This window comes from Rhinopithecus roxellana, chromosome 16 (genome assembly GCF_007565055.1).
Source record: "Rhinopithecus roxellana isolate Shanxi Qingling chromosome 16, ASM756505v1, whole genome shotgun sequence".
NCBI lineage: Eukaryota > Metazoa > Chordata > Mammalia > Primates > Cercopithecidae > Rhinopithecus > Rhinopithecus roxellana.
Genome location: NC_044564.1, coordinates 15886615 through 15912861, shown reverse-complemented (window position 1 = coordinate 15912861; position 26247 = coordinate 15886615). Strand labels below are relative to the sequence as shown.

General features: G+C 55.5%; 1 protein-coding gene across 1 annotated transcript in view; it reads left to right on the top strand.

The window, feature by feature from the left end:
* The window catches only part of LOC104660547 (hemicentin-2), a gene marked incomplete at its 5' end in the record, with an annotated part of 104775 nt that overhangs the window by 29200 nt on the left and 49328 nt on the right, over positions 1-26247 (top strand). Inside the window, 22 exon segments of the mRNA XM_030920133.1 lie at positions 2478-2639; positions 3775-4056; positions 5172-5339; positions 6500-6613; positions 7232-7318; positions 8484-8675; positions 9542-9715; positions 9858-9971; positions 10497-10639; positions 11636-11786; positions 13236-13454; positions 16183-16296; positions 16677-16864; positions 17518-17614; positions 18409-18570; positions 18720-18833; positions 19595-19797; positions 20479-20560; positions 22472-22603; positions 25506-25649; positions 25734-25893; positions 25980-26104. Coding sequence (XP_030775993.1) covers positions 2478-2639; positions 3775-4056; positions 5172-5339; positions 6500-6613; positions 7232-7318; positions 8484-8675; positions 9542-9715; positions 9858-9971; positions 10497-10639; positions 11636-11786; positions 13236-13454; positions 16183-16296; positions 16677-16864; positions 17518-17614; positions 18409-18570; positions 18720-18833; positions 19595-19797; positions 20479-20560; positions 22472-22603; positions 25506-25649; positions 25734-25893; positions 25980-26104 — 3327 coding nt within the window.

The following is a 26247-nucleotide window of genomic DNA, read 5'->3' as shown; positions in this document are numbered from 1 at the left end:
GGGATGCTGGTTACAGAAGTGACGCTTCCCCCAGCCCCTCTCTCCTCAATCTGTGAGGCTGCAGGAGCCCCTGGTCCTGCTCTGCCAGTAAGAGCTGGATTGATCTTCAGGCCTCACTTCAGACGTCCCTTCTTCCAGGAAGCCCTCCCTGACTGCCAGGCTGGGACAGAACCTCCCTGATGCAGTCCCTGTCACTTGTCATGTGACCCACATTAGTCCTTCTGTGTGTGTTCTTCCATTAGTCTGTGACCCCTGTGAGTCACCACCTTGACCGCCACTGAATTCCAAGTTCAGTGTATGTACAAAAAAGGTGCTCAAAAAACATTTGGAATTCACTTCACCAATTTTTTTTCTTTTTTGAGACAGCGTCTTGCTCTGTTGCCCAGGCTGGAGTGCAGTGGTGCAAGCTCAGATCATTGCAACCTCCGCCTTCTAGGTTGGAGTGATTCTCCTGCCTCAGCCTCCCAAGTAGCTGGGATTACAGGCAGGTGCCACCATGCCCGGCTAATTTATATATTTTTAGTAGAGACAGGGTTTCACTATGTTGGCCAGGCTGGTCTCGAACTCCTGACCTCAGGTGATCTGCCCACCTCGGTCTCCCAAAGTGCTGGGATTACAGGCATGAGCCACCGCACTCAGCCAATTTAACCGATATTTATTGAGCGACTATGCCAGGCCCTGTTCTAGGCACTGGAAATACAGCAGAGGATAAAACAGATCCCCACCCTCACAGTGGGGGCAGTCAGATAATAAACACACAGTTAGTACATGACTCAGTACCCTAAATGATAAATGCTATGGAGAAAAATAAAGCTAGGAAGCCGGGGAAGATATCCTGGGGGGTTGTAGGATTTGCAGTTTTAAGTTGGGTGGCCAGGAATGCCTGACCAAGCAGACTTGAAAAGGTCAGGGCTGAACATGAGAATATCACAGGGAAACGCAGCCCAGGCGGAGGTAAGGGTAAGTGCAAGGGTCCTGGGGCAGGAATGCTGCTCGGATGGAGGAATGAGAGGAGGTGGGGAATCAGGGATGATGGAAGAGAATGGAGCTGCCATTACCAGGATGGGAGACCCCAGGGGCAGGTATGGTAGAAAGACCTAGCATTTGGGGTGAATTAATCTTGAGACATCTGCTAAACGCCTAGTGAGGTGTCAAGTGGACAGGGAGAGACAGGTGTCTGGAGCTCAGAGGAGAGATCTGGGCTAGGAAGCAGCCTGGGAGTAGCAAGACAAGCTGAGGTCACCAGGACAGAGAGGAAGGAAGCAATGTCAGGTGGCCACTGGGTCTGCTTCCCTGCTGGGACATGCATATTGAGTCATGACCCAGTCCAGAGGTCTGCTTCTCTAGAAACAGAGATGGAAGGGTTTAATCCAGTAGGTCAAGGTTGACAAATCCTCCTCCTACAAGGGGTCTTCTTTTTTTTTTTTTTTTTTGAGACGGAGTCTCGCTCTGTCACCCAGGCTGGAATGCAGTGGCCAGATCTCAGCTCACTGCAAGCTCCGCCTCCCGGGTTCACGCCATTCTCCTGCCTCAGCCTCCCGAGTAGTTGGGACTACAGGCGCCGCCACCTCGCCCGGCTAGTTTTTTGTATTTTTAGTAGAGACGGGGTTTCACCATGTTAGCCAGGATGGTCTCGATCTCCTGACCTCGTGATCCGCCCGTCTCGGCCTCCCAAAGTGCTGGGATTACAGGCGTGAGCCACCGCGCCCGGCCCTACAAGGGGTCTTCTTGATGCCAGGTCTACCAGTTGCCTGGTCATCCTCCTTAGGCCACTATAGCCAAATGGATGGTCATTCTGTCAATAGCCTTTATTGAGCCCTGCTGTGTGCCAGGCCCTGGGGAGCCACTAAGGATCCCGGGGGGGGGGGGGGCTGGTCGCGGTGGCTCACGCCTGTAATCCCAGCACTTTGGGAGGTTGAGGCAGTGGATCACCTGAGGTCAGGAGTTCAAGACCAGCCTAACATGGTGAAACCCCGTCTCTACTAAAAAATACAAAAATTAGCCGGGTGTGTTGGTGTGCACCTGTGATCCCAGCTACTCGGAATGCTGAGGCATGAGAATCACCTGAACTCAGGAGGCAGAAGTTGCAGTGAGCTGAGATCATGGCACTGAACTCCAGCCTGGGCAACACAGCGAGTCTCTGTCTCAAAAAAAAAAAAAAAAAAAGGATCCCAGAAGGAAATTGAGGCAGGGTCTGCCATTCCAGAGGGCCCAGGCCAGGGTAAGATTCAGATGGGGCACTGTAGGCAGATCTGTGATGGAGAGAAACCTAGGGGGATAGGGAGGAGCTCAGAAGAGGCACCAGGACCAGATATGGCACTCATGTAAGGCTTCCTGGAAGAGGTAGTGTCTAAATGGACACCTGAAGGATGAGCAAGAGTTGGCAAGAATGGGTGGGAGGACGAACTTTGCAGGTGGAAAGACATCATGTCCTTGCAAATGCCCTGGACCAGGAGTTTCTTTTTCCCTACACCCAGGTCAACCCCTCCCAGGGGAGGGGGCTGGCCTCCAGCAGGTGTCAGCTGTGGGGAGGCTGCTGTACCTGGGACAGGCCCAGCTGGCTCAGGAAGGAACATACACCTGTGAGTGCAGCAACGTGGCGGGGAACAGCAGCCAGGACCTGCAGCTGGAGGTGCACGGTGGGTGAGCCGGGCGGGAGCTGGGAGGGTCTGGGATCATGGGCTGACTGGGCAGGTACTGCCCTCAAATCGGAGCAAATACAGGGAAGTGATGGTGTGTGGTGCAGCCTTTCTCCTCCCTCAGATTCCTGGTGTGAGATTCCATTCTCACACCGCTCTAAAGATACTACCTGAGACTGGGTAGTTTATAAACAAGAGGCTTAATTGACTCACAGTTCCACATGGCTAGGGAGGCCTCAGGAAACTTACAATTATGGCAGAAGGTGAAGGGGAAGGAAGGCACGCCTTCCATGTTGGCAGGAGAGAGAGAGCGAAAGGGGGAAGCACCAGACACTTATCAAACAAGCAGATCTCATGAGAACTGACTGACTCACTCACTACCACAAGAACAGCATAGAGGAAACCGCCCCCATGATCCAGTCACCTCCCACCAGGTCCCTCCCTCCACACGTGGGATTACAGTTTGAGATGAGATTTGGGTGGGGACACAGCCAAAACGTATCACCTGGCATTTTGACTGCCCCTCCCACACAGCTTCTCACTAACCCAAGCATGGCAGGCAGGGGGGCTGTAGCACAATCCCTAAGGGCCCCCCAGTGGTCCGGAGGAGAAAAGCCACAGCTGAAACAGCTGGAAACCCGGAGGAAGTGTGAGCGTTCTGTGAAGCTCCTCTATGTGATGGAAACCTAAACCGTATCACCTGGTCCTGCAGTGAAGCAATGAAATCCCCCAGCCTTGTAAAACTCCTGCTGGAAAATAAAACCAGGAAAAGTGCTGTTCAACATCTTGAGGAGAAACCCACCCACAGAATAATTTTCCACCCCCAACCAGTCCCAACAACTGTTGAAGCTCCAGGAAGTCTCTGGTTTTTGAGGAAGAAAACCCGTCACACATCCTGAAGGGTTGTTCCCCACATAGCAGGCCTGCCTGTGACTCCCAGGCTCTAGCAGTAGGGTGCTGTTATGACCCCATTGTTGGGAAGGAAAATGGAGGCCCAGAGAGGTGAGGTCACGAGGTCACACAGCCGGTGATGGCAAGAGGAGAGGGTGTGTCCCTACGGGGCCCGGGGCAAGTGTGTGGTGCCTGGTGGCCTCAGCAGCTTTCTCTGATGGGCTTTCTCTCCCCATCCCTACAGTTCCCCCTCAGATTGCCGGTCCCCGGGAGCTTCCCACACAGGTCTCCGTGGTCCAGGATGGAGTGACTACTCTGGAGTGCAACGCCACAGGGAAACCCCCTCCGACAGTGACATGGGAGCAGGACGGCCAGCCCGTGGGGGCCGAGCTGGGCCTGCAGCTGCAGAACCAGGGTCAGAGCCTGCATGTAGAGCGGGCCCGGGCTGCCCACGCCGGACACTACAGCTGTGTGGCCGAGAACCTGGCTGGGAGGGCAGAGAGGAGGTTTGAGCTCTCTGTGCTGGGTGAGGACCGGCAGCTGCTGGAGGAGGGTGGGTTGGGGCAGATGAGAGTGGGCAAGGCTGGTTCAATCTCCAGGCGCAGCCCTCGGGCTGTGATCCTTGGGTCACACCTGTTCTTTCCGGAGTCAGGGCTCTAATGAAAGCTGCTGCTGGGGGAAGCCACCAGCACTGTTCTCAACAATCAGGACTGGTCCCAAATGGCCCCAGTTTCCCCCAATTCACCTCTTCTCCCTCCCTCTCTCTCTCCTGGGTTCACTCTTCCCCTACTCTCTTCTGGGCACTGGGGAAGTAAGCAGTCCCTGTCCTGCATGACTGGTATGTGATGGGGAGAATTCAGGGGCTTGTGAGAGACCAGGAAAACGTCGAATACTGTTGGGGCAGGTCAGGGCAGCCTCCCAGAGGAGGTCCCCTTTAAGCTGGACCATAGAAGGTAAGTAGGAGTTAGGCAACTGCTGGATGAGGGGAAGCACGTGCCAGGCAGAGGGTTGCTGAGGCAGCCTCATGCATTCCAATCATTTACTGAGCTCCTACTGTATGCCTGAAGGGATAATTCAGGGTGGAGACAGGGAATGGTAAGAGACAGAGTGGGAGAGGTGGGCAGGGATCAGTTGAGGGAGGACCCCCCTCACCGTTGCTGGGATCTTGAGCCTCACCCAGATATCCCCAACACCCCCATCTCCCTGGATAGAGAGTGGCTTCCTTCAGGAACAGGTTCTTTCAGAACTGCAGCATTGCCACTTAGCTTCTACATGTGCATTTAGGAAGCGCATCTGGCCTCACCTTTACACTAATTCCAGTCCCACTGACTCAGTGCTTGCTCTGCCCAGGCACTGGACTGGGTACTTGCACGTGTTCCTGTTGAATCCCCCAGCAGCCCACTGAGGGCTTGGGGAGACTGAGGCCCAAGGAGCCTGCCTGACTCCAGAGCCCAGCCTGTGGCGCCACTGGCTCCCTCCTAGGTGTCCTCGTTTTAGGGGGAGCAGCTCTGCTGTCATCACTTCTGTTCCTCAGACTCTCCCAATTGGTGGAGTGAGGGGACGGTCAATGGGGCTAGGGAAGGAGCATGAAGCACCCAGCCCCAATCTGCACCCTGAATGTGGCTTCTTCTTTGTGTCCAGTGCCCCCAGAGCTCATTGGAGACTTGGACCCGCTGACCAACATCACTGCCGCCTTGCACAGCCCCTTAACTCTGCTCTGTGAAGCCACAGGGATCCCGTCCCCGGCCATCCGCTGGTTCCGAGGGGAGGAGCCTGTCAGCCCGGGGGAGGACACCTACCTGCTGGCAGGTGAGATACCAGTCAAGGTTGGATCCTGGGAATCAGGCGGGCCCTCTGCCTCTGCCTCTATCCATTACATGCCCATGACCTCTGACCCTGAGCTGCCAGGCCTGGTTGGAATAATCATTCCAGCTGCTGGTCCCCAAAGAATGTAGCCCAAAACACTAGTCAGGTGAGGTGCTCCAGGAAAAAATCACGGATTTAGATAAATTTGGAAAAGGCTTCCTGCTCTGCTCACCTAGAGAACCACAGTGAGCATTTGCATAGCAAAGGTTCTGATAAGTCCTGCAGAAAAAAAACAAAACAAAACGTTGGCACTTACATATAACATCGCACAGAACAGTAGCAAGCTTTTGGATGTGCTGATCTAAGCACCTTCTCTGAATATTTATCCCCCTCATAAAATGGGTTTGCGAGGTTCTTGCTGGTATACAAATGGGGCACTGAGGCCCAGGAGTCTCTGTCCCATCCAAATCCTGCAAGGACTTCAAGGTCCCTGAGGCTATGCCTCAGTCACCCATCGGTTGTTCCACGCAGCCTGTGATGAGATGGCAAATACGTTTCCTCTTGGGCATCACTTCTGAGCACTTGGTAAGAATTGCCGGGTGCATTCTGTGGATAGGAATTCAGAGACTGCATTGGGCCCAGTGGAAAGGAATGTGGCAATCAATTAGTAATGTCTGCTCTGGGTGCAGTAACAGCAGTGGTGGCCTGTGTCCTGTGTATCTGCCCTCCCCACACTGGTCTTGGGAGACCCTTGGGTTCCTCTGAGAGGAGCTGTCTCTCCCTGAGAGGTCCTTGGGAGGAGAAGATCTTTTACCAGGTCTGTCAGAGTAGAGCAGAGGTCTGCTGGGCCAGGACTACATAATCCATTGCTCTCCCTTCAGCTGCAGCCAATTCCTAGAGCCAGGGGTGGCCGGGTGACAGATACTTCTTGCTAGAGCAGGGTCCTCAGATTTATTCTGGTACATGTCTAATCTCCAGGCAGCTCCATCCGCTTGTTTACCCTCCTGGGCCTCAGTTTCTGGATCTGAGGAACAGGACACAATGGGAGACAGACACGTACATGTGTAATTATAATGCCTCTTCCTGCTGGGCAGCAGGGGGCTCAGCTTGGGACAGAATACTGCTCAGAGTCATGCTTGGGGCCCACACCCCTCCCTCCCCAGGTGGCTGGATGCTAAAGATGACTCAGACACAGGAGCAAGACAGTGGCCTCTACTCGTGCCTGGCAAGCAACGAGGCTGGGGAGGCAAGGAGGAACTTCAGTGTGGAGGTGCTGGGTGCGTTACAACTCCATTCTCATGGGTGCCCTATGAACTCTTCCCCACTGCCTGGGTGCTCCCAGAGGCAGGGCCCCAGACCCATGGCTCGTGCTGTAGGAGGAGTCCAGCAGAGAGAAAGAGGGAGAAGCTAAGCCTTGTACGCTTTGCCTCATCAAAAACGTTTGTTCAAGCCTGGGCAGTGTGGCGAAACCCCATCTCTATGAAATGTACAAAAATTAACTGGGCATGGTGGTACACACCTGTAGTCTCAGCTACTCAGGAGAAGAAGCTGCAGTGATTGTGCCACTGCACTCCAGCCCAGGTGACAAGAAACCTCTGTTCTGAGGCTGCCATGGAACTTTCCAGAAACAGCAGGGACAATCCAAAGTGGAAGGGGCAAATATTTTTGACACCACTAAGACTGCCTGCCTCTCATCAGTCTTCTTCTGAGGCACTGGTACTTCCGTCAGCCAGTAGGAAATGTTTCTTAAACTCACCACCTTATGGAAACAGGCATGGGATGGGGAAACTGAGGCACAAGAAACGGTGGGCCCTTGGCTTCCTGTTCTGTGATTGTGTAGCCTGGGAGGGCCAGCCCCCCCAGTCACTAGCCATTTGTCTCTCTGCTTCTCCCAGTGCCTCCCAGTATTGAGAACGAGGACCTGCAGGAGGTGATCAAAGTCCCTGAGGGACAGACTGCCCATCTGATGTGCAACGTCACAGGTGAGGGCCACATGATGTGGTGGGCTGGGAGAAGGGGTGGGAAGGCAGCTTCAGAAAGGAGGGGATTGCTGGGGATCTGCCCACCTGCCCCAGCCCCACTCCTCCTGACTGGCGTCTCTCTACGTCTTGGACTCGGCATCAGGTCCCGGCTCATCTTTGCATGTGTTCTTCTGTCCCAAACACTCTTCCCTCTCCCCACCTCACTACAGACCTCAGCTTTCAGGACCCTCCACAGGGAGCCCTTGGCTGGCCCCTGAGGCCCAGTGGGCCACCTCCACTGGGCTCCCACAAGCCCCCATGCTTCCCTGTCCTAGCACTGACCCACATTGGACCATAGTGGCCTTGTGGCATCTGAACTTATTGAAGACCCAGCTGCTGCCTTGTCACCATAGTTTCCCCAGTGCCTGGCAGAGTAGGCTCCCATTAATGCTTATGGGTTGAAGGATGGATGGATGGATAGGTAGGTGAATGGGTAGATAAATGAATGGGTGTATGAATGAATGAGGGTTGGATGGATGGATGTGTAGATGGGTGCATAGATGGATGGATGGATGGGTGGAGAGATTTATGGATGATTGGCTGAATAAAATGATAGGTGGGTAGGTAGGTGGATGGATGGTTGGACGGTTGGGTGGATGGGTGGTTGAATGGGTGGATGGGTGAATGGAGAAATGAATGGATGATTGGTTGAATGGAGGGATAGTTGGGTAGGTAGGTGAATGGATGGTTGGATAGTTGGATGGGTGGGTGGATGGGTGGGTGGATGGGTGGGTGGATGGGCGGGTGGGTGAATGGAGAGATGAATGGATGATTGATTGAATGGAAGGATAGGTGAGTAGGTAGATGAATGGATGGTTGGATGGATGAATGGGTGGGTGGTGTGTGGGTGGGTGGGTGGATGAATGAATGGATGGAAGGAATAGCTTGTTTTTCTGTCTTGCCTGTCTGTACCAGGTGATCTCTACCCATTGCCCAGTAAGGAGAAGGCAGCCAAGTCACAGAGGAAGGGGCACAGGCTGCTGCTGCTGCTTCTTGTTGTGCTTCACGGGCCTCTGGGCCGGGATGGAGAATTCACATTCCCTGACCCATCCGGGACTAGCCTGTGACCCCTGTGCTGCCCTAGTCGAAGGCTGCCAAATTGTCTCATTCTCTGCTCTGCATACAGGCCACCCACAGCCCAAGCTCACATGGTTCAAAGATGGCCGGCCCCTGGCTGGTGGAGATGCCCACCACATCTCCCCAGACGGAGTCCTCCTGCAGGTCCTCCAGGCAAACCTGTCCAGTGTTGGCCACTACTCCTGCATTGCAGCCAACGCTGTTGGGGAGAAGACCAAACACTTCCAGCTCAGTGTCCTGTGTAAGTTTTGGACATCTGGCCACCGCAGGTGCTGGAGGGAGGGAGAAGCAAGGTGACTAGCTCCTTACAACTTCCCACAAACCGTTCTACTATTTTTCTTCTAACTCTCCGAGTTTAACAACAAAAATCATATAGCGACTCTATTGACTGAACATTTACTATGGGCCAGGCATTTCAACGGGTCTGATTGATTGAATCTTCACAATGACACTAGGAGGTAGGAGATGTGCTTGTCCCCATGTCACTGATGAAGCCCTGTGGATCAGAGAAGTGACAAAGTTATTGCCAGGCCCCAGGGTGGTGGGTTCACAACCAGGCGTCTCTCCATGTCCTGAGGACAATACATACCTACTATTCTGTTAGCCTGGAGAAACAGAGCATCTATCAAATGAGAGGGGCACAGACCAGCTTAGAAAAATCTGTTTCTAAAATGTTGGCAGTTAAAAGGAGAGACCCCTGCAGGGGTTGAAAGAAGAAATCTTGGGACCAATGAAAGCATAGCTACTCTGCTCAGCGGGGAACAAAGCCCCCCAACTCCCGCTTCCCTCTCAAATAGAATTGAGAAGACTCTGGTTAATTGGTAGAGAGGCTGGGTGTTGAGAAGCTGTGGGGGAAATGGAGGCAGAAATTATTCAGCTTTCCCTTGTAGTATTGCTTAGTGTTGGGAGAGCCGGGCTCTGGGTCACCCAGGCCTGAGTTCAAGCCTGGCCACCCGGGGCATGGGCTTCTCTGAGCCTCAGTTTCCCATCTTGGTAATGTAAGTGACAGAAGAACCGAGGCCAAGCACCGGGGTCCGAGGCTTTCCTGGTCCTTAGCCTAGGGTCAGGGATCTCTGCTCACAAGTGCCCCCTGGCCCCCCATCACAGTGGCTCCCACCATCCTGGGAGTGACTGAGGACAGTGCAGACGAGGAGGTGACCGTGACCATCAACAACCCCATCTCTCTGATCTGCGAGGCGCTGGCCTTCCCTTCCCCCAACATCACCTGGATGAAGGACGGGGCCCCTTTTGAGGCCTCCAGGAACATCCAGCTGCTCCCAGGTGACGCCCTCTGGTGGGGAGGAGGGAGGGAGGGGACAGGTGACATGTCATCAGGGTTGGAGGAGAGGACCAGTGAGCCTGTCCTTATGCCTGGCATGAGGCTGCAGATTTGGGGTGACCCTGGCCACTGGCCCCCACACAGGTACCCATGGGCTGCAGATCCTGAATGCCCAGAAGGAAGATGCTGGTCAGTATACCTGCATGGTCACCAACGAGCTCGGGGAGGCCGTGAAAAACTACCATGTGGAAGTGCTCAGTGAGTCGGGGATCCTGGGGCACAGCCAGGTGGGCAGAAGACCATCTGGGAACCCAGGGGCCCGGGCACCTGAGCCACTCTTGGTGCTCCAGGGTGCCTCCATGTGGCATATGTCCTCTGACAGTCACCTGGCAGGTAGGGCTGGCTCCAGAGGACATGATGACGAGAGAACAGTGAGTTAGGACTTGGGCCATGTGGGCTCCCAGACCCACTGCAGTCCTAGCTTCCTTCTGCCACTTCTGCATCGGCGTATAACCAGAGGCTCTGCAGATTGAGACTTGGGACCCCTAAGGAGGGCCTCTGAGGTGACCCCAGAGATTCTCCTGCCTCAGACCTGCCCTGTCCTATAACCCCTACAGACAAATGCTCTCTCCCCTAGTGAACAGACAGGAGCAGGGTAGTTTCTGGGATCCCTGTGTCTCTCGGGCCAGCCCCAATTTCTGGGGCTACCCCCAGGACCAGGGTAAGCTCAGGGTCTCAGCACCCATCCCCCAGCTCTGCTCTCAGACCCCTTGTGCTTTTCAGTCCCCCCTTCCATCTCCAAAGACGACCCCTTGGGGGAGGTCGGTGTGAAGGAGGTGAAGACCAAGGTCAACAGCACCTTGACCCTGGAGTGTGAGAGCTGGGCTGCGCCCCCACCCACCATCCACTGGTACAAGGATGGACAGGTGAGTGTGGGACCCCTGTGCAGCTTCTGGCTCTCACCTCTGCTTCCAGCTGGTTCTGCTTGGAACCTTCCAGAAAAGGCTTCCCTTAAAGCGCCTGGCCCTAGAGCTGGTCCGGGCCCCACCCACCCTTTATTTATATTTTTATTTTTATTTTTATTTTTTTGAGATGGAGTCTTGCTCTGTCACCCAGGCTGGAGTGCAGTGGTGCAATCTTGGCTTACTGCAACCTCTGCCTCCTGGGTTCAAGCAATTCTCCTGCCTCAGCCTCCTGAGTAGCTGGAATTACAGGTGCACACCACCATGCTCAGCTAATTTTTGTAATTTTTGGTAGAGATGGGGTTTCACCATGTTGGCCAGGCTGCTCTTGCACTCCTGACCTCAGGTGATCTGCCCACCTTAGCCTCCCAAAGTGTTGGAATTACAGGCATGAGGCACCCGACCCAGCCTTTATTTTATTTTATTTTTTTATTTTTATTTTTGAGACAGAGTCTCGCTCTGTCACCCAGGCTGGAGTACAGTTGCACAATCTTGGCTCACTGCAGCCTCCACCTCCTGGGTTCAAGTGATTCTCCTGCCTCAGCCTCCCAAGTAGCTGGGATTATAGGCACGCACCACCACGCCTTGCTAATTTTTTGTATTTTTAGTAGAGATGGGACTTCTTCATGTTGGCCAGGCTGATCTCAAACTCCTGACCTTGTGATCCACCCACCTTGGCCTCCCAAAGTTCCAGGACTATAGGCCTGGCCACCACACCCAGCTGTATTTTTTAATAAAAAGTTGAACTCTTTATAAACTTTAAACTCTACTATTTCACCCATGTGTAGCCCTTCTCATCTTTATACTCTATGGATTTGGTTTTATAAACTTCTCAGGGTGTTCTTGTCACTTTATGCTGCATTTTTGGAGAATGTATTGAGAAATAAGCACACTTGTTTTGCTGCTCTTGGCCCCTCATTTCTGATCTCCCTCCCCCCAACCCCCTCGTCTTCCTCGCAGCCCGTGACCCCCAGCCCGCGGCTGCATGTCCTGGGCGAAGGGCGACTACTCCAGATCCAGCCCACGCAGGTCTCAGACTCAGGGCGGTACCTGTGTGTGGCCACCAACGTGGCTGGCGAGGATGACCAGGACTTTGATGTGCTCATCCAGGGTGCGTGGCGCCAGTGGGCTGGGGGTGGGGCTTCGGCCAGTATGAGGACACTTCGGGGCTGGTCCTCCGCAGGCACCCACCCTGTGTCCTGCAGCTCACGTGCCACCCACGGCATCTCCCACTGGCTCATCTTAGCAGCCCAGAGCAGCATCCTGCCCCAACCCCTCTGCCTGGAGGGACCAAAGCCAAAGACATGAGGACTCTGGCCCCAAACCACAGAATTGAATGGTGGAGCCTGGAATGGTCTGGTTGAGCCAGAACGCAACACTCGTAGCCCCGCTGCTAGATGCCTCTCGCGATGTTAGGGAAACCTGGGGATTTGCTTTTTAAAAAGTGAAGGAAGGAAAGGAGGGAGCTGGGCGTCAGCGAGGCTGGGAGGGAGAGGCTGGGAGGCTGGGAGCGGGGGCTGAAAGGTTAGAAAGAGGAAGCTAGGAGGGGGATGCTGGAAGGCTGCATGGGGGAGGCTGGGGAGAGGATGTGGAGACGGAGGGAGAGGCTAAGAGGCTGGGATGAGGAGGCTGGGAAGGGGAGGCTGGGAGCTGGGATGAGGAGGCTGGTAAGCTGGGATGGGGAGGCTGGGAAGGGGAGTCTGGGAGGGGGAGGTTGGGAGGGGGAGGGTAGAAGGTAGGAAGGGGAGGCTGGAGGGCAGGGAGCTGGGAGTGGGAGGCTTGGAAAGGGAGGCTGGGAAAGGGAGTCTGGGAGGGGGAGGTTGGGAGGGGGAGGGTGGAAGGTAGGAAGGGGAGGCTGGAAGGCAGGGAGCTGGGAGTGGGAGGCTGGGAAGGGGAGGCTGGGAGGCTAGAAAGGGGAGGCAGGGAGGCAGGAGGCTGACAGGCAGGCTGGGCGATGGATAAGTGTTCAGAACCAGGTTTTGCTACACGATGCCAGAGGACTGTCCTGGCAGGAGGAACAACTGCTCCGGGCTGCCCTTTTTCATCTCCAGTGCTTCTGGCCACCAGTCCTCTAGCCCTGGCTCTGTCATGAGCTGGTTATGTTACCTGGGGACAACCTGGGGATGACATGGCCCCCTCCGGGCCTTAATTTGATCCTTTGTAAAATGCAGGTGATCAAAGCAGGTGACCTTGAGGGCCCCCCTCCATTTCTAAAGCTGATGATTTTGTGCTTCTGTGCTCTGATAAACAAACATGGGCTAAAGCTTAGTATCTGGCTTCCAACTGTGCAAAATATTTCCACATTACAGGGAGTCTTTAGTGTCCCTTAGACATGAGCTGCTTAGGGAAGGAGCCTTATCCTAGTGCCTAGCACATAGTAGTTGCTCAATAAACACTGTTTTAGGGAGTGAGGGAATTTAAGAAATGCCCTGACCTGAGGGAATGGCTCAAATAATGGATTTCCGCACCTGGGAGAGGCTGGGACGAGAATCTGTGTGAGCAAAGGTGCATTCCCCAACCCTCTGCTGTGCTTCCTAAGGGCTTTGTCTCCCCCACCTAGTGCCCCCCATGTTCCAGAAGGTGGGTGATGCCAGTGCAGCCTTCGAGATCCTGTCCTGGGAGCAGGAGGCCCGGGGCGGAGTAACGGAATACAGGGAGATTGTGGAGAACAACCCAGCCTACCTGTACTGTGACACCAACGCAATCCCACCCCCGGAGCTCACCTGGTACAAAGAGGATCGGCCCCTCTCGGCTGGGGATGGGGTGTCTCTGCTGCAAGGTGGGTCAGGGCTGCGTGAAGAAAGTGGGTGCTTTGAGCTCTCCTGTGTGCTGCCTGCTGTGTGACCTTAAGCAGAGCACACAATCACTCTGGACCTTAACTGCGATTTGTAAACTGGGGGTACAAGTGCTTTGCCTGTGTGAAGGCAAAGACTGGATTGCCTTTTGCCTCTGGTTTATAGAGCAGAGCCTCCTACCATGGGGCATGCGTTTCTGGGCTTCAAGATCCCTAATGTCTTTAAACGATTGGCAGAAGCTGCCACTTTCTCTGCAGAGGCAGCTGACTCCTTCATTAATCGTCAACAAAGCTCATGACCCCACACGCTGATGAAGCTCTGGCTAGACATTGAAGGCCACACTGTGGTGGCTGAACTCATGTCTTGTGTGTCTGGTTTTTTTTTTCTTTTTCTTTTTTCTATTTTTATTTTTTGAGATGGAGTTTCGCTCTTGTTGCCCAGGTTGGAGTGCAATGGTGTGACCTCAGCTCACTGCAACCTCCACCTTCTGGGTTCAAGCGATTCTCCTGCCTCAGCCTCCCGAGTAGCTGGGATTACAGGCATGCGCCACCACGCCTGGCTACTTTTTGTATTTTTAGTACAGATGGGGTTTTTCCATGTTGGCCAGGCTGGTCTCAAACTCCCGAACTCAGGTGATCCGCCTGCCTCGGCCTCCCAACGTGCTGGGATTACAGGGGTGAGCCACCATGCTCAGCCAAGTTTTGTTTTTTTCTTTCACCATCTTAAGTGGTATTTGTTTATTTAAGGTAATTTAATTTTTTTAAGTAAATCTTTTATTTTAGAATAATTTTTTGTAGGTGATTTTGACTTAAAAGACTCCAGGACCACCCAGGGCTTAGAAATGCCCAGCCCACCTGGCTCATGGGGGAAGCCTGGGTGGTCTCTCTGTTTGAGATTTGAACTGTGTCCTGCCGGAGATGAACCAGCGGTGGGGTTGGTTTTGGGGAGAAGTGGTCAGTTGCACAGGTCTCCAGTGAGCAGAATCAGACCAGGGTTTCTACTTTGGTGCTTGCAAAAAACAGAGGTGGCTGGGCATGGTGGCTCATACCTGTAATCCCAACACTTTGGGAGGCCGAGGTGGGAGGATCGCTTGAGCCCGGCTATTCAAGACCAGCCTGGGCAACGCTGTGAGACCCCATCTGTACAAACTATTTTAAAACTAGCTGGGCGTGATGGCATGTACCTGTGGTCCCAGCTACTTGGGAGGCTGAAGAAGGAGGATCCCTTAAGCCCAGGAGGTCAAGGCTGCAGTGAGCCGTGGTCATACCACTGCACTCCAGCCTGAGTGACAGGTCAAGACCCTATCTCAAAAAAGAAAAAAAGAAAAAAAGAAGGAGGCCTCTTGCCAATCCAGGAGTGCAACTCTTACTGAATGCTGTTAGTTCCTGTTAGAAATCTCTGGACGGACCCCTTAACCTGGCCACTGACCACCAATCCTGACCCCAAGTCCTGGGTGCACAGTAGGCTCTGTCACCTGCTGATCCCAGTCAGACTCTAACCATCAGCTAATCCCAACCAATAGCTGAACCCAGACCACAGCCACCAACTGCCCCCCAGTCCTACCCACTTACCTCCAACCCTACCACTCACCTCTCACCCTGGCAACTGACCTCTAACCTCTGTTCTCTAATCCTGAGAACATAGGCGTCATGGTCACAGCTGACCTGAATTCTTACCCTGACCTTGCACTAACCTCAAACATCAGCTGACCCCTACAACGCCACTGCTGCCTCAATCCTGGCCATGGGGTTCTGCAGGCTCTTAACCTGGTCAAGCCATCCACAGCCCCGGGCCGGCCAGCCCCAACCTGGAATTCTGAGCATGCAATAACCCTAACCAGGCCCCCACTGGAGACCAACTCCAGCCCCCATAGATGCCAGGCTCTGGCCTTGGCTGGCTCTTTTTTTTTTTTTTTTTTTCTGAGATAGAGTCTTATTCTGTTGCCCAGGCTGGAGTGCAATGGCACGGATCTCAGCTCACTGCAACCTCTGCCTCCTGGGTTCAAGCAATTCTCCTGCCTCAGCCTCCTGAGTAGCTAGGATTACAGGTGTGCGCCACCACACCCAGCGAATTTTTGTATTTTTAGTAGAGATGGGGTTTTGCCACATTGGCCAGGTTGGTCTTGAACTACTGACCTCAGGTGATCCACCCGCCTTGGCCTCCCAAAGTGCTGGGATTGTAGGCATGAGCCACTGTGCCTGGCCCCTGGCTGGCTTTTGATCACAGAGTGTCCCAGGCAATGCCTCCCCTGCCCTGACCCCTACTTCTACCCCCAGCAACCACCACAGCCCCAGGAGCTGCCTCCCCTACCTCCTGAGTCTCTGCTTGAACTCTGCCCTTGCCGAGGAGCTGGGCTCAGCACAACAGCAAAGCTGAGCCAGCAACCACTGCCGTCACGCCGAACACTGCCGTGAAGGCTCAGGTTTGCCATCTGTAAGATGGGAGTGACAACAGCGTGTGCCCCACAGAGGCATTGTGGGACAGGCCCAGAATGTGCCGTCCAGGGCCTGGCGCACGGCAAGTGGTGGCTGTGCCCTGACTTGGCTCCACTCCACCTGTGAGCTGGGCAGGACAGGCTGATTCTCTTCATTTCACAGATGAGACAGGGGACAGTCACATGTCCCAGGTCCACTGCAGAGGAGGGAGCAGCGTCCTTGCTCTTGGGGGTGACTCTTGTGCCCAAGCTCAGGTGTCTGTCCCGTGTCCCTGCAGGAGGCCGGGTCCTGCAGATCCCCCTGGTGCGGGCGGAGGATGCCGGAAAGTACTCATGTAAGGCATCCAACGAGGTGGGCGAGGACTGGCTGCACTACGAGCTGCTGGTGCTGAGTGAGTGGCGGGGCCTGCAGGTGGTGATTCCCGGGACTGCAGGCACCGTAAGGGCCTCCCTCGGAAGGGGCAGAGGCAAGGTGCGCACAGTTTTGCTGTGCTCAGAGGTTGAAATTGGAGTTACAAGCTCAACCGCAAAAATCATGCAGGACTGGGTACAGGTTCCAAGTCAGAAGCTTCCTGGCTGTGTGACATCGAGCAAATCACAACCCTTTCTGTGCCCCTGATTCCTTAGCTGTGTCAGGGATTGGGAGGGCTTGGAGAGAAGGGCATGAGGATCCCAGCCAGTGCCTGACACCAAGTGCCACCCTCGCCTCCACGGCCACCCCGGCCCCCAGGGACCTGTGCCAGCCCCTCAGCCTCCTCTCCCCCACCCCCAGCCCCACCTGTGATCCTGGGCGCCACAGAGGAGCTGGTGGAAGAGGTGACAGTGAACGCCAGCAGCACTGTCAGCCTGCAGTGCCCGGCCCTGGGAAACCCCGTGCCCACCATCTCGTGGCTCCAGAATGGGTTGCCTGTCTCCCCGAGCCCACGGCTGCAGGTCCTGGACGACGGGCAAGTCTTGCAGGTCAGGGCAGCCCCCTGCACGTGCTAGGGGCAGCGGCTGCTGAGGCCCGGCACCACTTGTCTGGGAGCCAGGGAGGGGTCGGCTATCTGCAAATGAGGCTCTTTGCTGGGACCCATGCTGGAGCCCAGCCACGAATCACCTGCGAGGTGCCATGCTGGGCCAGCACAGGCCTGTGCACAGCATCCAGAGATTCAGGAGACACCTAGCAAAGGATGCATATGAGTGCGGGACCCAGAGCCTAGCACCACACAGAGCAGCCTTCCCCGGACCACCAGCTGGCACATGCAGAGCCGTGCCCAGCACTCAGACATCAGACAGCCCCCTGAGTCATTCCATGTGCAGACACAGAGCTGCAGGGACCCCAGGAACCCAACACACACAGCATGGCCCTCCACAGGGGTGGGGGAGGCGCTTGTCACATATGGTTTGCTACAGAGAACCACCCAACACCAACCTCACACGCCCACTCCTGAGCGCCACACAAGGCCCTGGATGGAGAAGGTTCCAGGTCTCCATGAGCTGCCTGGTGCCTGCCAGGGATGGGAGGGGATGGGATGGGAGGAAGGGAGGGAGGGAGTCCTCACAGTCATTCCTGGGGGGTGGTGTCCAAGGGGCCTCAGGCATCAACCAGGCATGGCTCCCTGCACCCACAGGTTTCCATGGCAGAGGTGGCCGACGCCGCCAGCTACATGTGTGTGGCCGAGAACCAGGCGGGCTCCGCTGAGAAGCTCTTCACCCTCAGGGTTCAAGGTGAGCTGGGCTGAGCAGGCAGCCCCTGTGGGTTCCTTTTCCCTCCCCAGGGGTCACTGCCTTGGGGCTTCCAGTATCCTGGGCTCTGGGACCCGCAGTCAGAGTCCAAGGATCCCAGCCTGGCCCCAGCCACATCCCGAGACAGAGAGCATTTGGGGGACCCTGATCGCTATTGGGCCAACCCCAGGTGGTTTTAAGCAACTTTGGAGGTGACCAGGGAACAGCTCTTTTGAGGCGTTACACCACCATTACTGAGCACTTACTGTGTACCTGACAGGAGGCAGAGCACTTTCCCTGGGCTGACTCCTTCCAGCAGAGCTAGGTTAGCCCAGATTTGCAGCTGTGGGAGCAGACTCAGGGAGGTCGCTCTCAGAGAGGAGTGGGGGGTCTCGCCACACCGGAGCCTGCACTCCCAACCTCTGCAACTCATGACGTACACCGCACTGCAGTGGCTGTGAGCTCTGTCTCCAGACGCGGGGACAGCTGTGGTCTCGGAGATGGAGGAAGACAGTGTTGAGCCCTCAAGGTCATGGGCTCAAACCTGAGTTGATATCTTAGCTCTGCCACTGACCAGCTGTGTGGCCTTGGAACAGTGACTTTCCCTCTCTGATCCCCTACCCAGTGTCCTTCTGTGTAAGAGAGTCATGGCAAATTGGAGGTTTCTGAATTATTTGAAGTTGTGCCGAGAGGAAGCCCCAGGAGGCTGGGTGAGGTTCAGGGTTTCTCTCGGGCTCCGTGCTCCCCTGCTGATGTGATTCTCATGCCTTTCTCTACCGTGGTGACTGTGGGGATAGTCCCGCCACGAATCGCAGGCCTGGACTTGGAGCAGGTCACTGCCATCCTCAACAGCAGCGTCTCCCTCCCTTGCGATGTCCACGCTCACCCAAACCCCGAGGTCACATGGTACAAGGACAACCAGGCCCTCTCCCTGGGTGAAAAAGTCTTCCTCCTTCCTGGTGGGTAAACTGAGGTGTCCGGCCCAGCTCTAATGTTACATGGGGAGAGAGTCCCTCCCCTGACCTGGGACAGAGCTGTCAGTCCGGCAGGGATTTAGGACTGGGGGCTGGGCTAGAATGCTGGTGTGAGGGGCTGGCTCCCCCCACAGGCACCCACACGCTGCAGCTGGGGCGAGCACAGCTGTCGGACTCTGGGACATACACATGCGAAGCCCTCAACGCTGCCGGCCGAGACCAGAAGCTGGTGCAGCTCAGTGTTCTGGGTACGTCCATGTCTGTCCCCGACTCATACCGTCCCCCTCCTTCAGTCACCCCTCAGCCCACACTCCCCGGGGAACATAGCCAGGAGAGGGCCAGGAGGCACAGGGGGAGGTTGGGACGCCCGCACGGGTCAGCTCTGAGGAGGGGGAGCAGCGGGATGGGCCCCAAGAGCCTGGCTAGGGAAGGGGCCTCCCCAAGCCTTGTGTGATCGGGGAAGGCTTTTTCACGGTGGAGCCTGTTTCAAGGCTCGTGCTCTTCAGAATCCTCTGGGGGAAAAGCTGGTCCAAGGCATCTTGAGCAAGGACTCTCTGGAAGGTTCTTTCTAGCCCTGGGGCTGGTTCATTCACTTGCACGAGCACCAGCCAGACACTGCGCCAGGCCCTGTGGGCTCATAGTCATGGGGAACGGGGACTTCTACATTGGTTCACTGGAGCCACAGGGGGCTGAAGGGGCCCCCACAGAGGGCTGTAACCCAGCTGGGGCCTGCCCCCGTAGGAAAAAGTCTGGGTGGGGGTAGGCGTCAGCATCTTCCCCATCTAGGAGGCTGAGGCTCAGAGAGGCAGGTGGCTGTCCCTGGTCACTCAGAGGGTCCTTGGCGTGCTGGGCTGGTTCTCTTCCTCCAACTCCCCTGGGTCTGCACCAGCACCCGGGGCTGGGTCTGCTGTGTGACCCTGGTGGGTCTCCACTGGCATTTTCCCTGTGGCTGAGTGGGGAGGGCGCAGGGACAGCCACAACACCTCACTCTGCTATCTCCTGCCCCCAGTTCCCCCTGCCTTCAGGCAGGCTCCCAGCGGCCCCCATGGGGCGGTCCTGGTGAGGGTCGGGGACAGAGCTGTCCTGAGCTGCGAGACAGATGCGCTCCCTGAGCCAACTGTGACCTGGTACAAGGATGGGCAGCCCCTGGTCCTGGCACAGCGGACGCAGGCTCTGCAGGGTGGGCAGAGGCTGGAGATCCAGAAGGCCCAGGTGAGCAACCTTTGGGGCACGGGCAGCCATGGGCAGCTACAGGAAAATCGCTTCCCAGCCCTGGCGAGCTGTGGGGAGGAAGGTGGGCAGAATGTGCGTTGCTGCCTCCTTGGCCTGTGGGACCCCAAATCAAGTTGATTAGCAGCTTCCAGGGTGGGAGATGTGGGTGGAGCTCAGAGCTCTGGAGTCACATTCCAGACCCAGCCCTGCAGTCATGGCATGAGCCTTTCCTGCCTCAGTTTCCTCGGCATCTAGATGCTTTTATCTGGTCCGCTCTGGCTGACCGTCTGAGACTCCTGGGAGTCTGCCCTGCCCTCCTTCCCTCCCTCCTTGGTGTGGATTAGATGCTCACGGTGTTTGTTGGATGAATGTTTGCTGTTCCCCTGGAAATCCATTCCTGGTTAGGCTCTATCCCCACAGCAAGGGGGGTCTCTTCCTCCCAGCTTGGCCCAGGGAGGGAGGCCCCCAGAGCCTGTGTATTCACTGTTGAGGGGCCCTCCTGCTTCTTGAGGCTCTTGGAAAAGGCCAGAGGGTCCTGTTTCCCTTTGGCTCCCCAGTCAGGACCAGCATATTTGGGAGGCCCCTGCTCTGTAAGTTTTGGGGGCCTAAATGCTTTTGGGGAGCCCTAGCACCCCACTTCCAGCTCCAGCACACAGCCACTGTGTGCTCTTCCTCTCTCAGGTGTCGGATAAAGGTTTATACAGCTGTAAAGTCAGCAACGTGGCTGGGGAGGCTGTGCGGACTTTCACCCTCACTGTCCAGGGTAAGCCGGGGACCAGCCTGGCCAACGTGACCATGGATCTCCTAGCAACACCTGGGGCTGCCGAGGAGGACAAAGACAATAGCTGCATAGAGGCAGTGCTGCCAAGTGCTGAGGGCACAATGACTAGAATTTGTGTACATATCTATATCTATATCTACATCTATAGATAGCTCTTTGCTTTTGTAGAGATGGGATCTCATTATGTTGCCCAGGCTGGTTTCAAACTCCTGGGCTCAAGCAATCCTCCTGCCTCAGCCTCCCAAAATGCTGACATTACAGGCATGAGCCACTGCGCCCAGCTAATTTCTAGAATTTAAAAGACTAGGGTTAGCAGGCTCCAAATAGAGCTCTGCCAGTGACCTGCTTCATGGAGCTTAGCAGAATGACTTTGTCCCTCAGAGCCTAAGGTTTACCTTCAGTGAATGAGTCTAAAAGCAGTAGCTGCCTGCCAGGCACAGTGAACCTGGCTGATGGCATGGAAGCCACCAAAATGACAGTGTCTATAAATTGCTGGGCACAGGGCCTGGCATATGGGCACTAAGATGAAGGAGCCCTATGAGATCAGACACACAGGAGGCCATGTCACCTGCATCTTGATCCCAGGGGGGGCCTGTCCCATCCACCCAAGGAGAGAGCACAGATGCTGTTTGATTGGACATGTGGCTCCAGCTGGGGTAAGGAGGAGCCTATTTATGCTGTCCAGGAAACTTGGCCAGATTTTCTGGGGCTCAGATGTCATGTTAGTTAGAATATAGACTTAGCCGTGCCACAAAGAGACCCCAAAATGTAGTTGAGTAAATGAGAGAGTTTAACTCTCATTCAAAAGCCCAGAGGTGGGTGTCTAGGCCGGTGGGTAGCTCAGCTCCATGCGGTAGTTAAGGGACCTGGGTTCCTTCCCTCCTGTTGATCTTCCATTTCTTAGGGTGTTGTTCTTGTGCGTATGGTTGAAACTGGGACACGGCATCCTGTCCTGGCCCACAGGAAGCAGAAAAGAGCAGAAGTGGTGGGCAAGCATTTATTTCCTGCAGAAGTTGCACCTGTCCCTCCTGCGTGTATTCCATTAATGAGCGCTCAGGCAGCTGACTGCAGGGGACACTGGGAAATGTAGTTTCTGCTAGAGTGATTGTGGGCTCAGCTAAAACTCTGCTGTGCACAGTGGGAAGAATGGGCTGGGGGGACACCAGCCATCTGCCACAGATGCCAAAGCCAGTAGCCTCCCAACCAGGTGAGCGGTGGGCCCATGCGACACTGAGACGTACGCAACATAATCGTTGAAAAGGACTGACAAGACGGAATGCAGGGGCTCATGCCTGTAATCCCAGCACTTTGAAAAACTGAGGCAGAGGCATCACTTGAGCTCAGGAGTTTGAGATCAGACTGGGCAACATAGCGAGACCCTGTACCTACAAAAAATAAAAAATAAAGTAACAAGAAAAGGACTGACACCAGGCTCGCTGCTCAAAGCTCCCAGCCCATTCTGACGGCTACACTGATGAACAGTGGAAAGTGGGGGAATATCTGGTCCCTGAGGGCAAAGGCATTTCATCTTGAGCCTGGTTGACTCTGTTCCACTGGTGGTGGCTGCCTGGGATGTGTGATTTCATCCTGGCAGATCAGGAGAGAGTGCTGGAATCGATTAGTGATGTCTGCCCTGGCACAGGTTAAGGACTGTGAGCCTTAAGGGTGAGTGAGCCTCCCATTTACCATCCTTGGGCTAAGTAGACCCTGCTGGAGCTTTGCTTTGTATGCTTTAAAATAGCCAGGCCCTGGTTCTATTTACATTTGTGAATGAAACATAAAATGGGAACTCCTAACTACCGGGAAGGGCTTTTTAGGCCTCCCTGATCTGCCTGAGGGGAAGGAAGTTGGGGAAGAGTCTCAGAATTCTGACAGTCTGGTTTTTTTCTGCAGTGCCCCCAACCTTTGAGAACCCCAAGACAGAGACAGTGAGTCAGGTGGCTGGGAGCCCCCTGGTCCTGACCTGTGATGTGTCCGGGATCCCTGCACCCACGGTCACTTGGCTGAAGGACAGGATGCCTGTGGGTAAGCACATCTGTCCTTGTCTCACGGAAAGCATTCCTTTTTGTAATAAGATGACAGCGGAGGTGGAGGAAGGGAGTTATTGGTTGTTGTTGATCTTGGCAAAACCAGAGACTGGTGGTGCCGTGTTGGCCCCGCCCTATTTGTGTTTGAGCGAAGCATTATTTATTGGTCCTTGGAATCCAAACACAAGGAGCGTCTCCTGTGGGAGTTTGAAAGCTCCTTTGCATCCACGCCCTCAATCAGCCCCCACGAGACAGCAGACGTGGGCTCTCCATTGTGCAGGGTGGGCACTGAGGGCTGTGGAAAGCCCACTGGCTGACACTGGGCTCAACATTGGCCCCCAGAGCTGCTCCTTGGTGGTGACTCAAACTCTGTCCTAGCTGGGCCGTTGGTCACCCCCATCCCCCATGCAGGCCTCCCCATTCTGGCCACTGCTGTGCCCACTGTTCTTCCACATGAGGGCAGAAGCCCCACATGGTCTCCTGGGCCCACTGTGCCTCCTGTGCAGGCTCCACGTGGGGCAGAAAGGTCTGAAGGGGCAGCTCGGAGCTGGTCCCTTGTCTGGTGGAAATCCGTCCACAGCGGGGGCTGGCGCTGCCAGCCACCTCTCCCTGCCCCTCCATGCAATAAATGTGGCTGTGCTGGCTCCTCCAACCTGCCCCTCTCTCTCAGTAACAGCTTTATTGGGATATAATTCACACACTATATAATTCACCCACTGAAAACATCCGATTCAGTGATTTGTAGTACAGTCAGAGTTGTGTGACCATCACCACAATCAAATTTAGAACATTTTTATCACCAAAAGGACACCCCATACCCATGAGCCATCAATCCCTATTTTCCCCCAATTTCTTCTTTCCCCAGAGCCAGGAAACCACAAATCTGCTTTCTGTCTCTGTGGATTGGCCTGTTATGGGCATTTCACATCAATGGCATCATAGAGTGTGTGGCCTTTTGTGTCTGGCTCCTTTCACTTAGCATGTTTTCAAGTTTCATCCATGTTGTAGCATGGATTAGTACTTCATTCTTTTTTTTTTTTTTTTTTGAGACGGAGTCTCTCTCTGTTACCCAGGCTGGAGTGCAGTGCCACAATCTTGGCTCACTGCAACCTCCGCCTCCCGGATTCAAGCGATTCTCCTGCCTCAGCCTCCCGAGTAGCTGGGATTACAGGTGCGCACCACCACAGCCAGCTAATGTTTGTAATTTTTTTTTTTTTTTTTTTTTTTGAGACGGAGTCTCACTCTGTCGCCCAGGCTGGAGTGCAGTGGCTGGATCTCAGCTTACTGCAAGCTCCGCCTCCTGGGTTCACGCCATTCTCCTGCCTCAGCCTCCCGAGTAGCTGGGACTACAGGCGCCCGCCACCTCACCCGGCTAGTTTTTTGTATTTTTTAGTAGAGACGGGGTTTCACCGGGTTGGCCAGGCTGGTCTCGAACTCCTGACCTCAGGTGATCCACCTGCCTTGGCCTCCCACAGTGCTGGGATTATAGGCGTGAGCCACCATGCCTGGCCAGTGCGTCACTCTTTTTAAAAATCAAATTTTTATCTTCATTCCCTTCTATGGCTGAATATTCCATCGTGTGGCTGTGTCACGTTTTGTGCATCCACTGGTCAGTTGATGGGCATTTGGGGTGTCTGCATCTTTTGGCTGAGATGCTCAGTGCTGCTGTGAACCTCCGTGTTCGTGTTTCTGCGTGGACCTGTGTTGTCGCCTCTCTCGGGTCAGGTGGCTGCAGGCCCCGCCCCCTCTCGTGTCCAGCTCTTGGCACATGGGTTCCCTGCCTGGAGTACCCACCCAGGCTCCCGTGGTCACCTCCGCTCCCCACTGGCTGATTCCTGCTCAACATTCACGTCTCAGCGGAGACTCACCACCTCCGGGAGCCCTCCCCGACACTTCCTGTGCCGCAGGTTCCCTGGCTCCATCAGGGGCTCACAGGGCTTGTCCGCACTGGGTCCCCTTGTTTTGTGGCCCCCGCCCCTGATACATTGTGAACTCCTTGAAGACAGGGACTGAGCTACCCTCATCTTTGATTCCCAAGCTCCATGCTAGACACAGGGCAGTTGCTCGTGTTTTTGTGTTGAGAGGCTGGCTGGACCCATGAGTATTTGGGCGGGGAGATCGGCCTGGGCTGGGGCAGTTAGGGATGGCTTTGGGCAGGGGTGTGGCTGGAGAGAATGAAAGGGGAGGCCTGGGCCGGCGCGGTGGCTCAAGCCTGTAATCCCAGCACTTTGGGAGGCCGAGACTGGCGGATCACGAGGTCAGGAGATCGACACCATCCTGGCTAACACGGTGAAACCCCGTCTCTACTAAAAAAAAATACAAAAAAAACTAGCCGGGCGAGGTGGCGGGCGCCCTATAGTCCCAGCTACTCGGGAGGCTGAGGCAGGAGAATGGCGTGAACCCGGGAGGCGGAGCTTGCAGTGAGCTGAGATCTGGCCACTGCGCTCCAGCCTGGGTGACAGAGCGAGACTCCGTCTCAAAAAAAAAAAAAAAAAAAAAAAAAAAAAAAAAAAAAAAGAAAGGGGAGGCCTGAAGGCTGGGAGTGGGAGGAGCCCGAGCAGAGGCCCAGGGGGAGGCCCCAGGGTGACCTGTGTGGGGTCAGTGAGGGGCTGGTTTGACTTGAGCAGAAACCTTGATAGATGGGGTAGAGGGTCAGGGCGGAGAGGGAGAGGATGGGAGGTGAGAGCTGGGCCCGAGAGCAAATCCTGGATGCTGAAGGGAGAGGGTCCCTTGGGAAGAGCTGTCTCAAGTGGAAGGAAATGAGGGAGGATTCTAAGGAACAGAGACTGGGCTGGGGAAGGTGGGGACATATAAGAAGGAGCCTCTGCCTCTGTGGGGTTCAGTTTCCTAGGAGCACAAGAAGGGGCTGGGGGATTCAGGGGTCCCCCTCTGTCCCACAGAGAGCAGCGTGGTGCATGGTGTGGTCTCCCGGGGGGGACGCCTCCAACTGAGCCGCCTGCAACCGACCCAGGCAGGCACCTACACATGCGTGGCTGAGAACACCCAGGCGGAGGCCCGCAAGGACTTTGTGGTAGCAGTGCTGGGTAGGTCTACGCCCTGTACCCTCCTGTCCCACTCCCATGGCAGCCCCTGCCGTCACCCAGGGCCTCACTGCCCCCCTACCTCAGTGGCCCCCCGGATCCGGAGCTCGGGCACCGCGCAGGAGCACCACATCTTGGAAGGGCAGGAGGTGCGGCTGGACTGTGAGGCCGACGGGCAGCCACTGCCAGACGTGGCCTGGCTGAAGGATGGCAGCCCGCTGGGCCAGGACATGGGCCCCCACCTCCGGTAAGACTTGGCCCATGCCCTCCCCAGAGGCGGCAGAGCCCACTTCACCTTATGCCCCTGCTGTCGGCCCTCCCTCCCTGTGGCAGGTTCTACCTGGATGGCGGCTCCCTGGTGCTAAAAGGCCTGAGGGCCTCGGACGCGGGTGCCTACACCTGCGTGGCCCACAACCCAGCCGGGGAGGACGCCAGGCTGCACACGGTGAACGTGCTAGGTGAGGAGCCCAGGGGCATCTGGAGGGTGATGCGTGGGCCTGGGCGCGGGAGATAAGGTGACATGTGAGCAAAGCCCACACTGTGACCTGGGCCATGGGTCTCACTTCTCTGGGCTTCCGTGCCCCATCCTCAAACTAGAGGA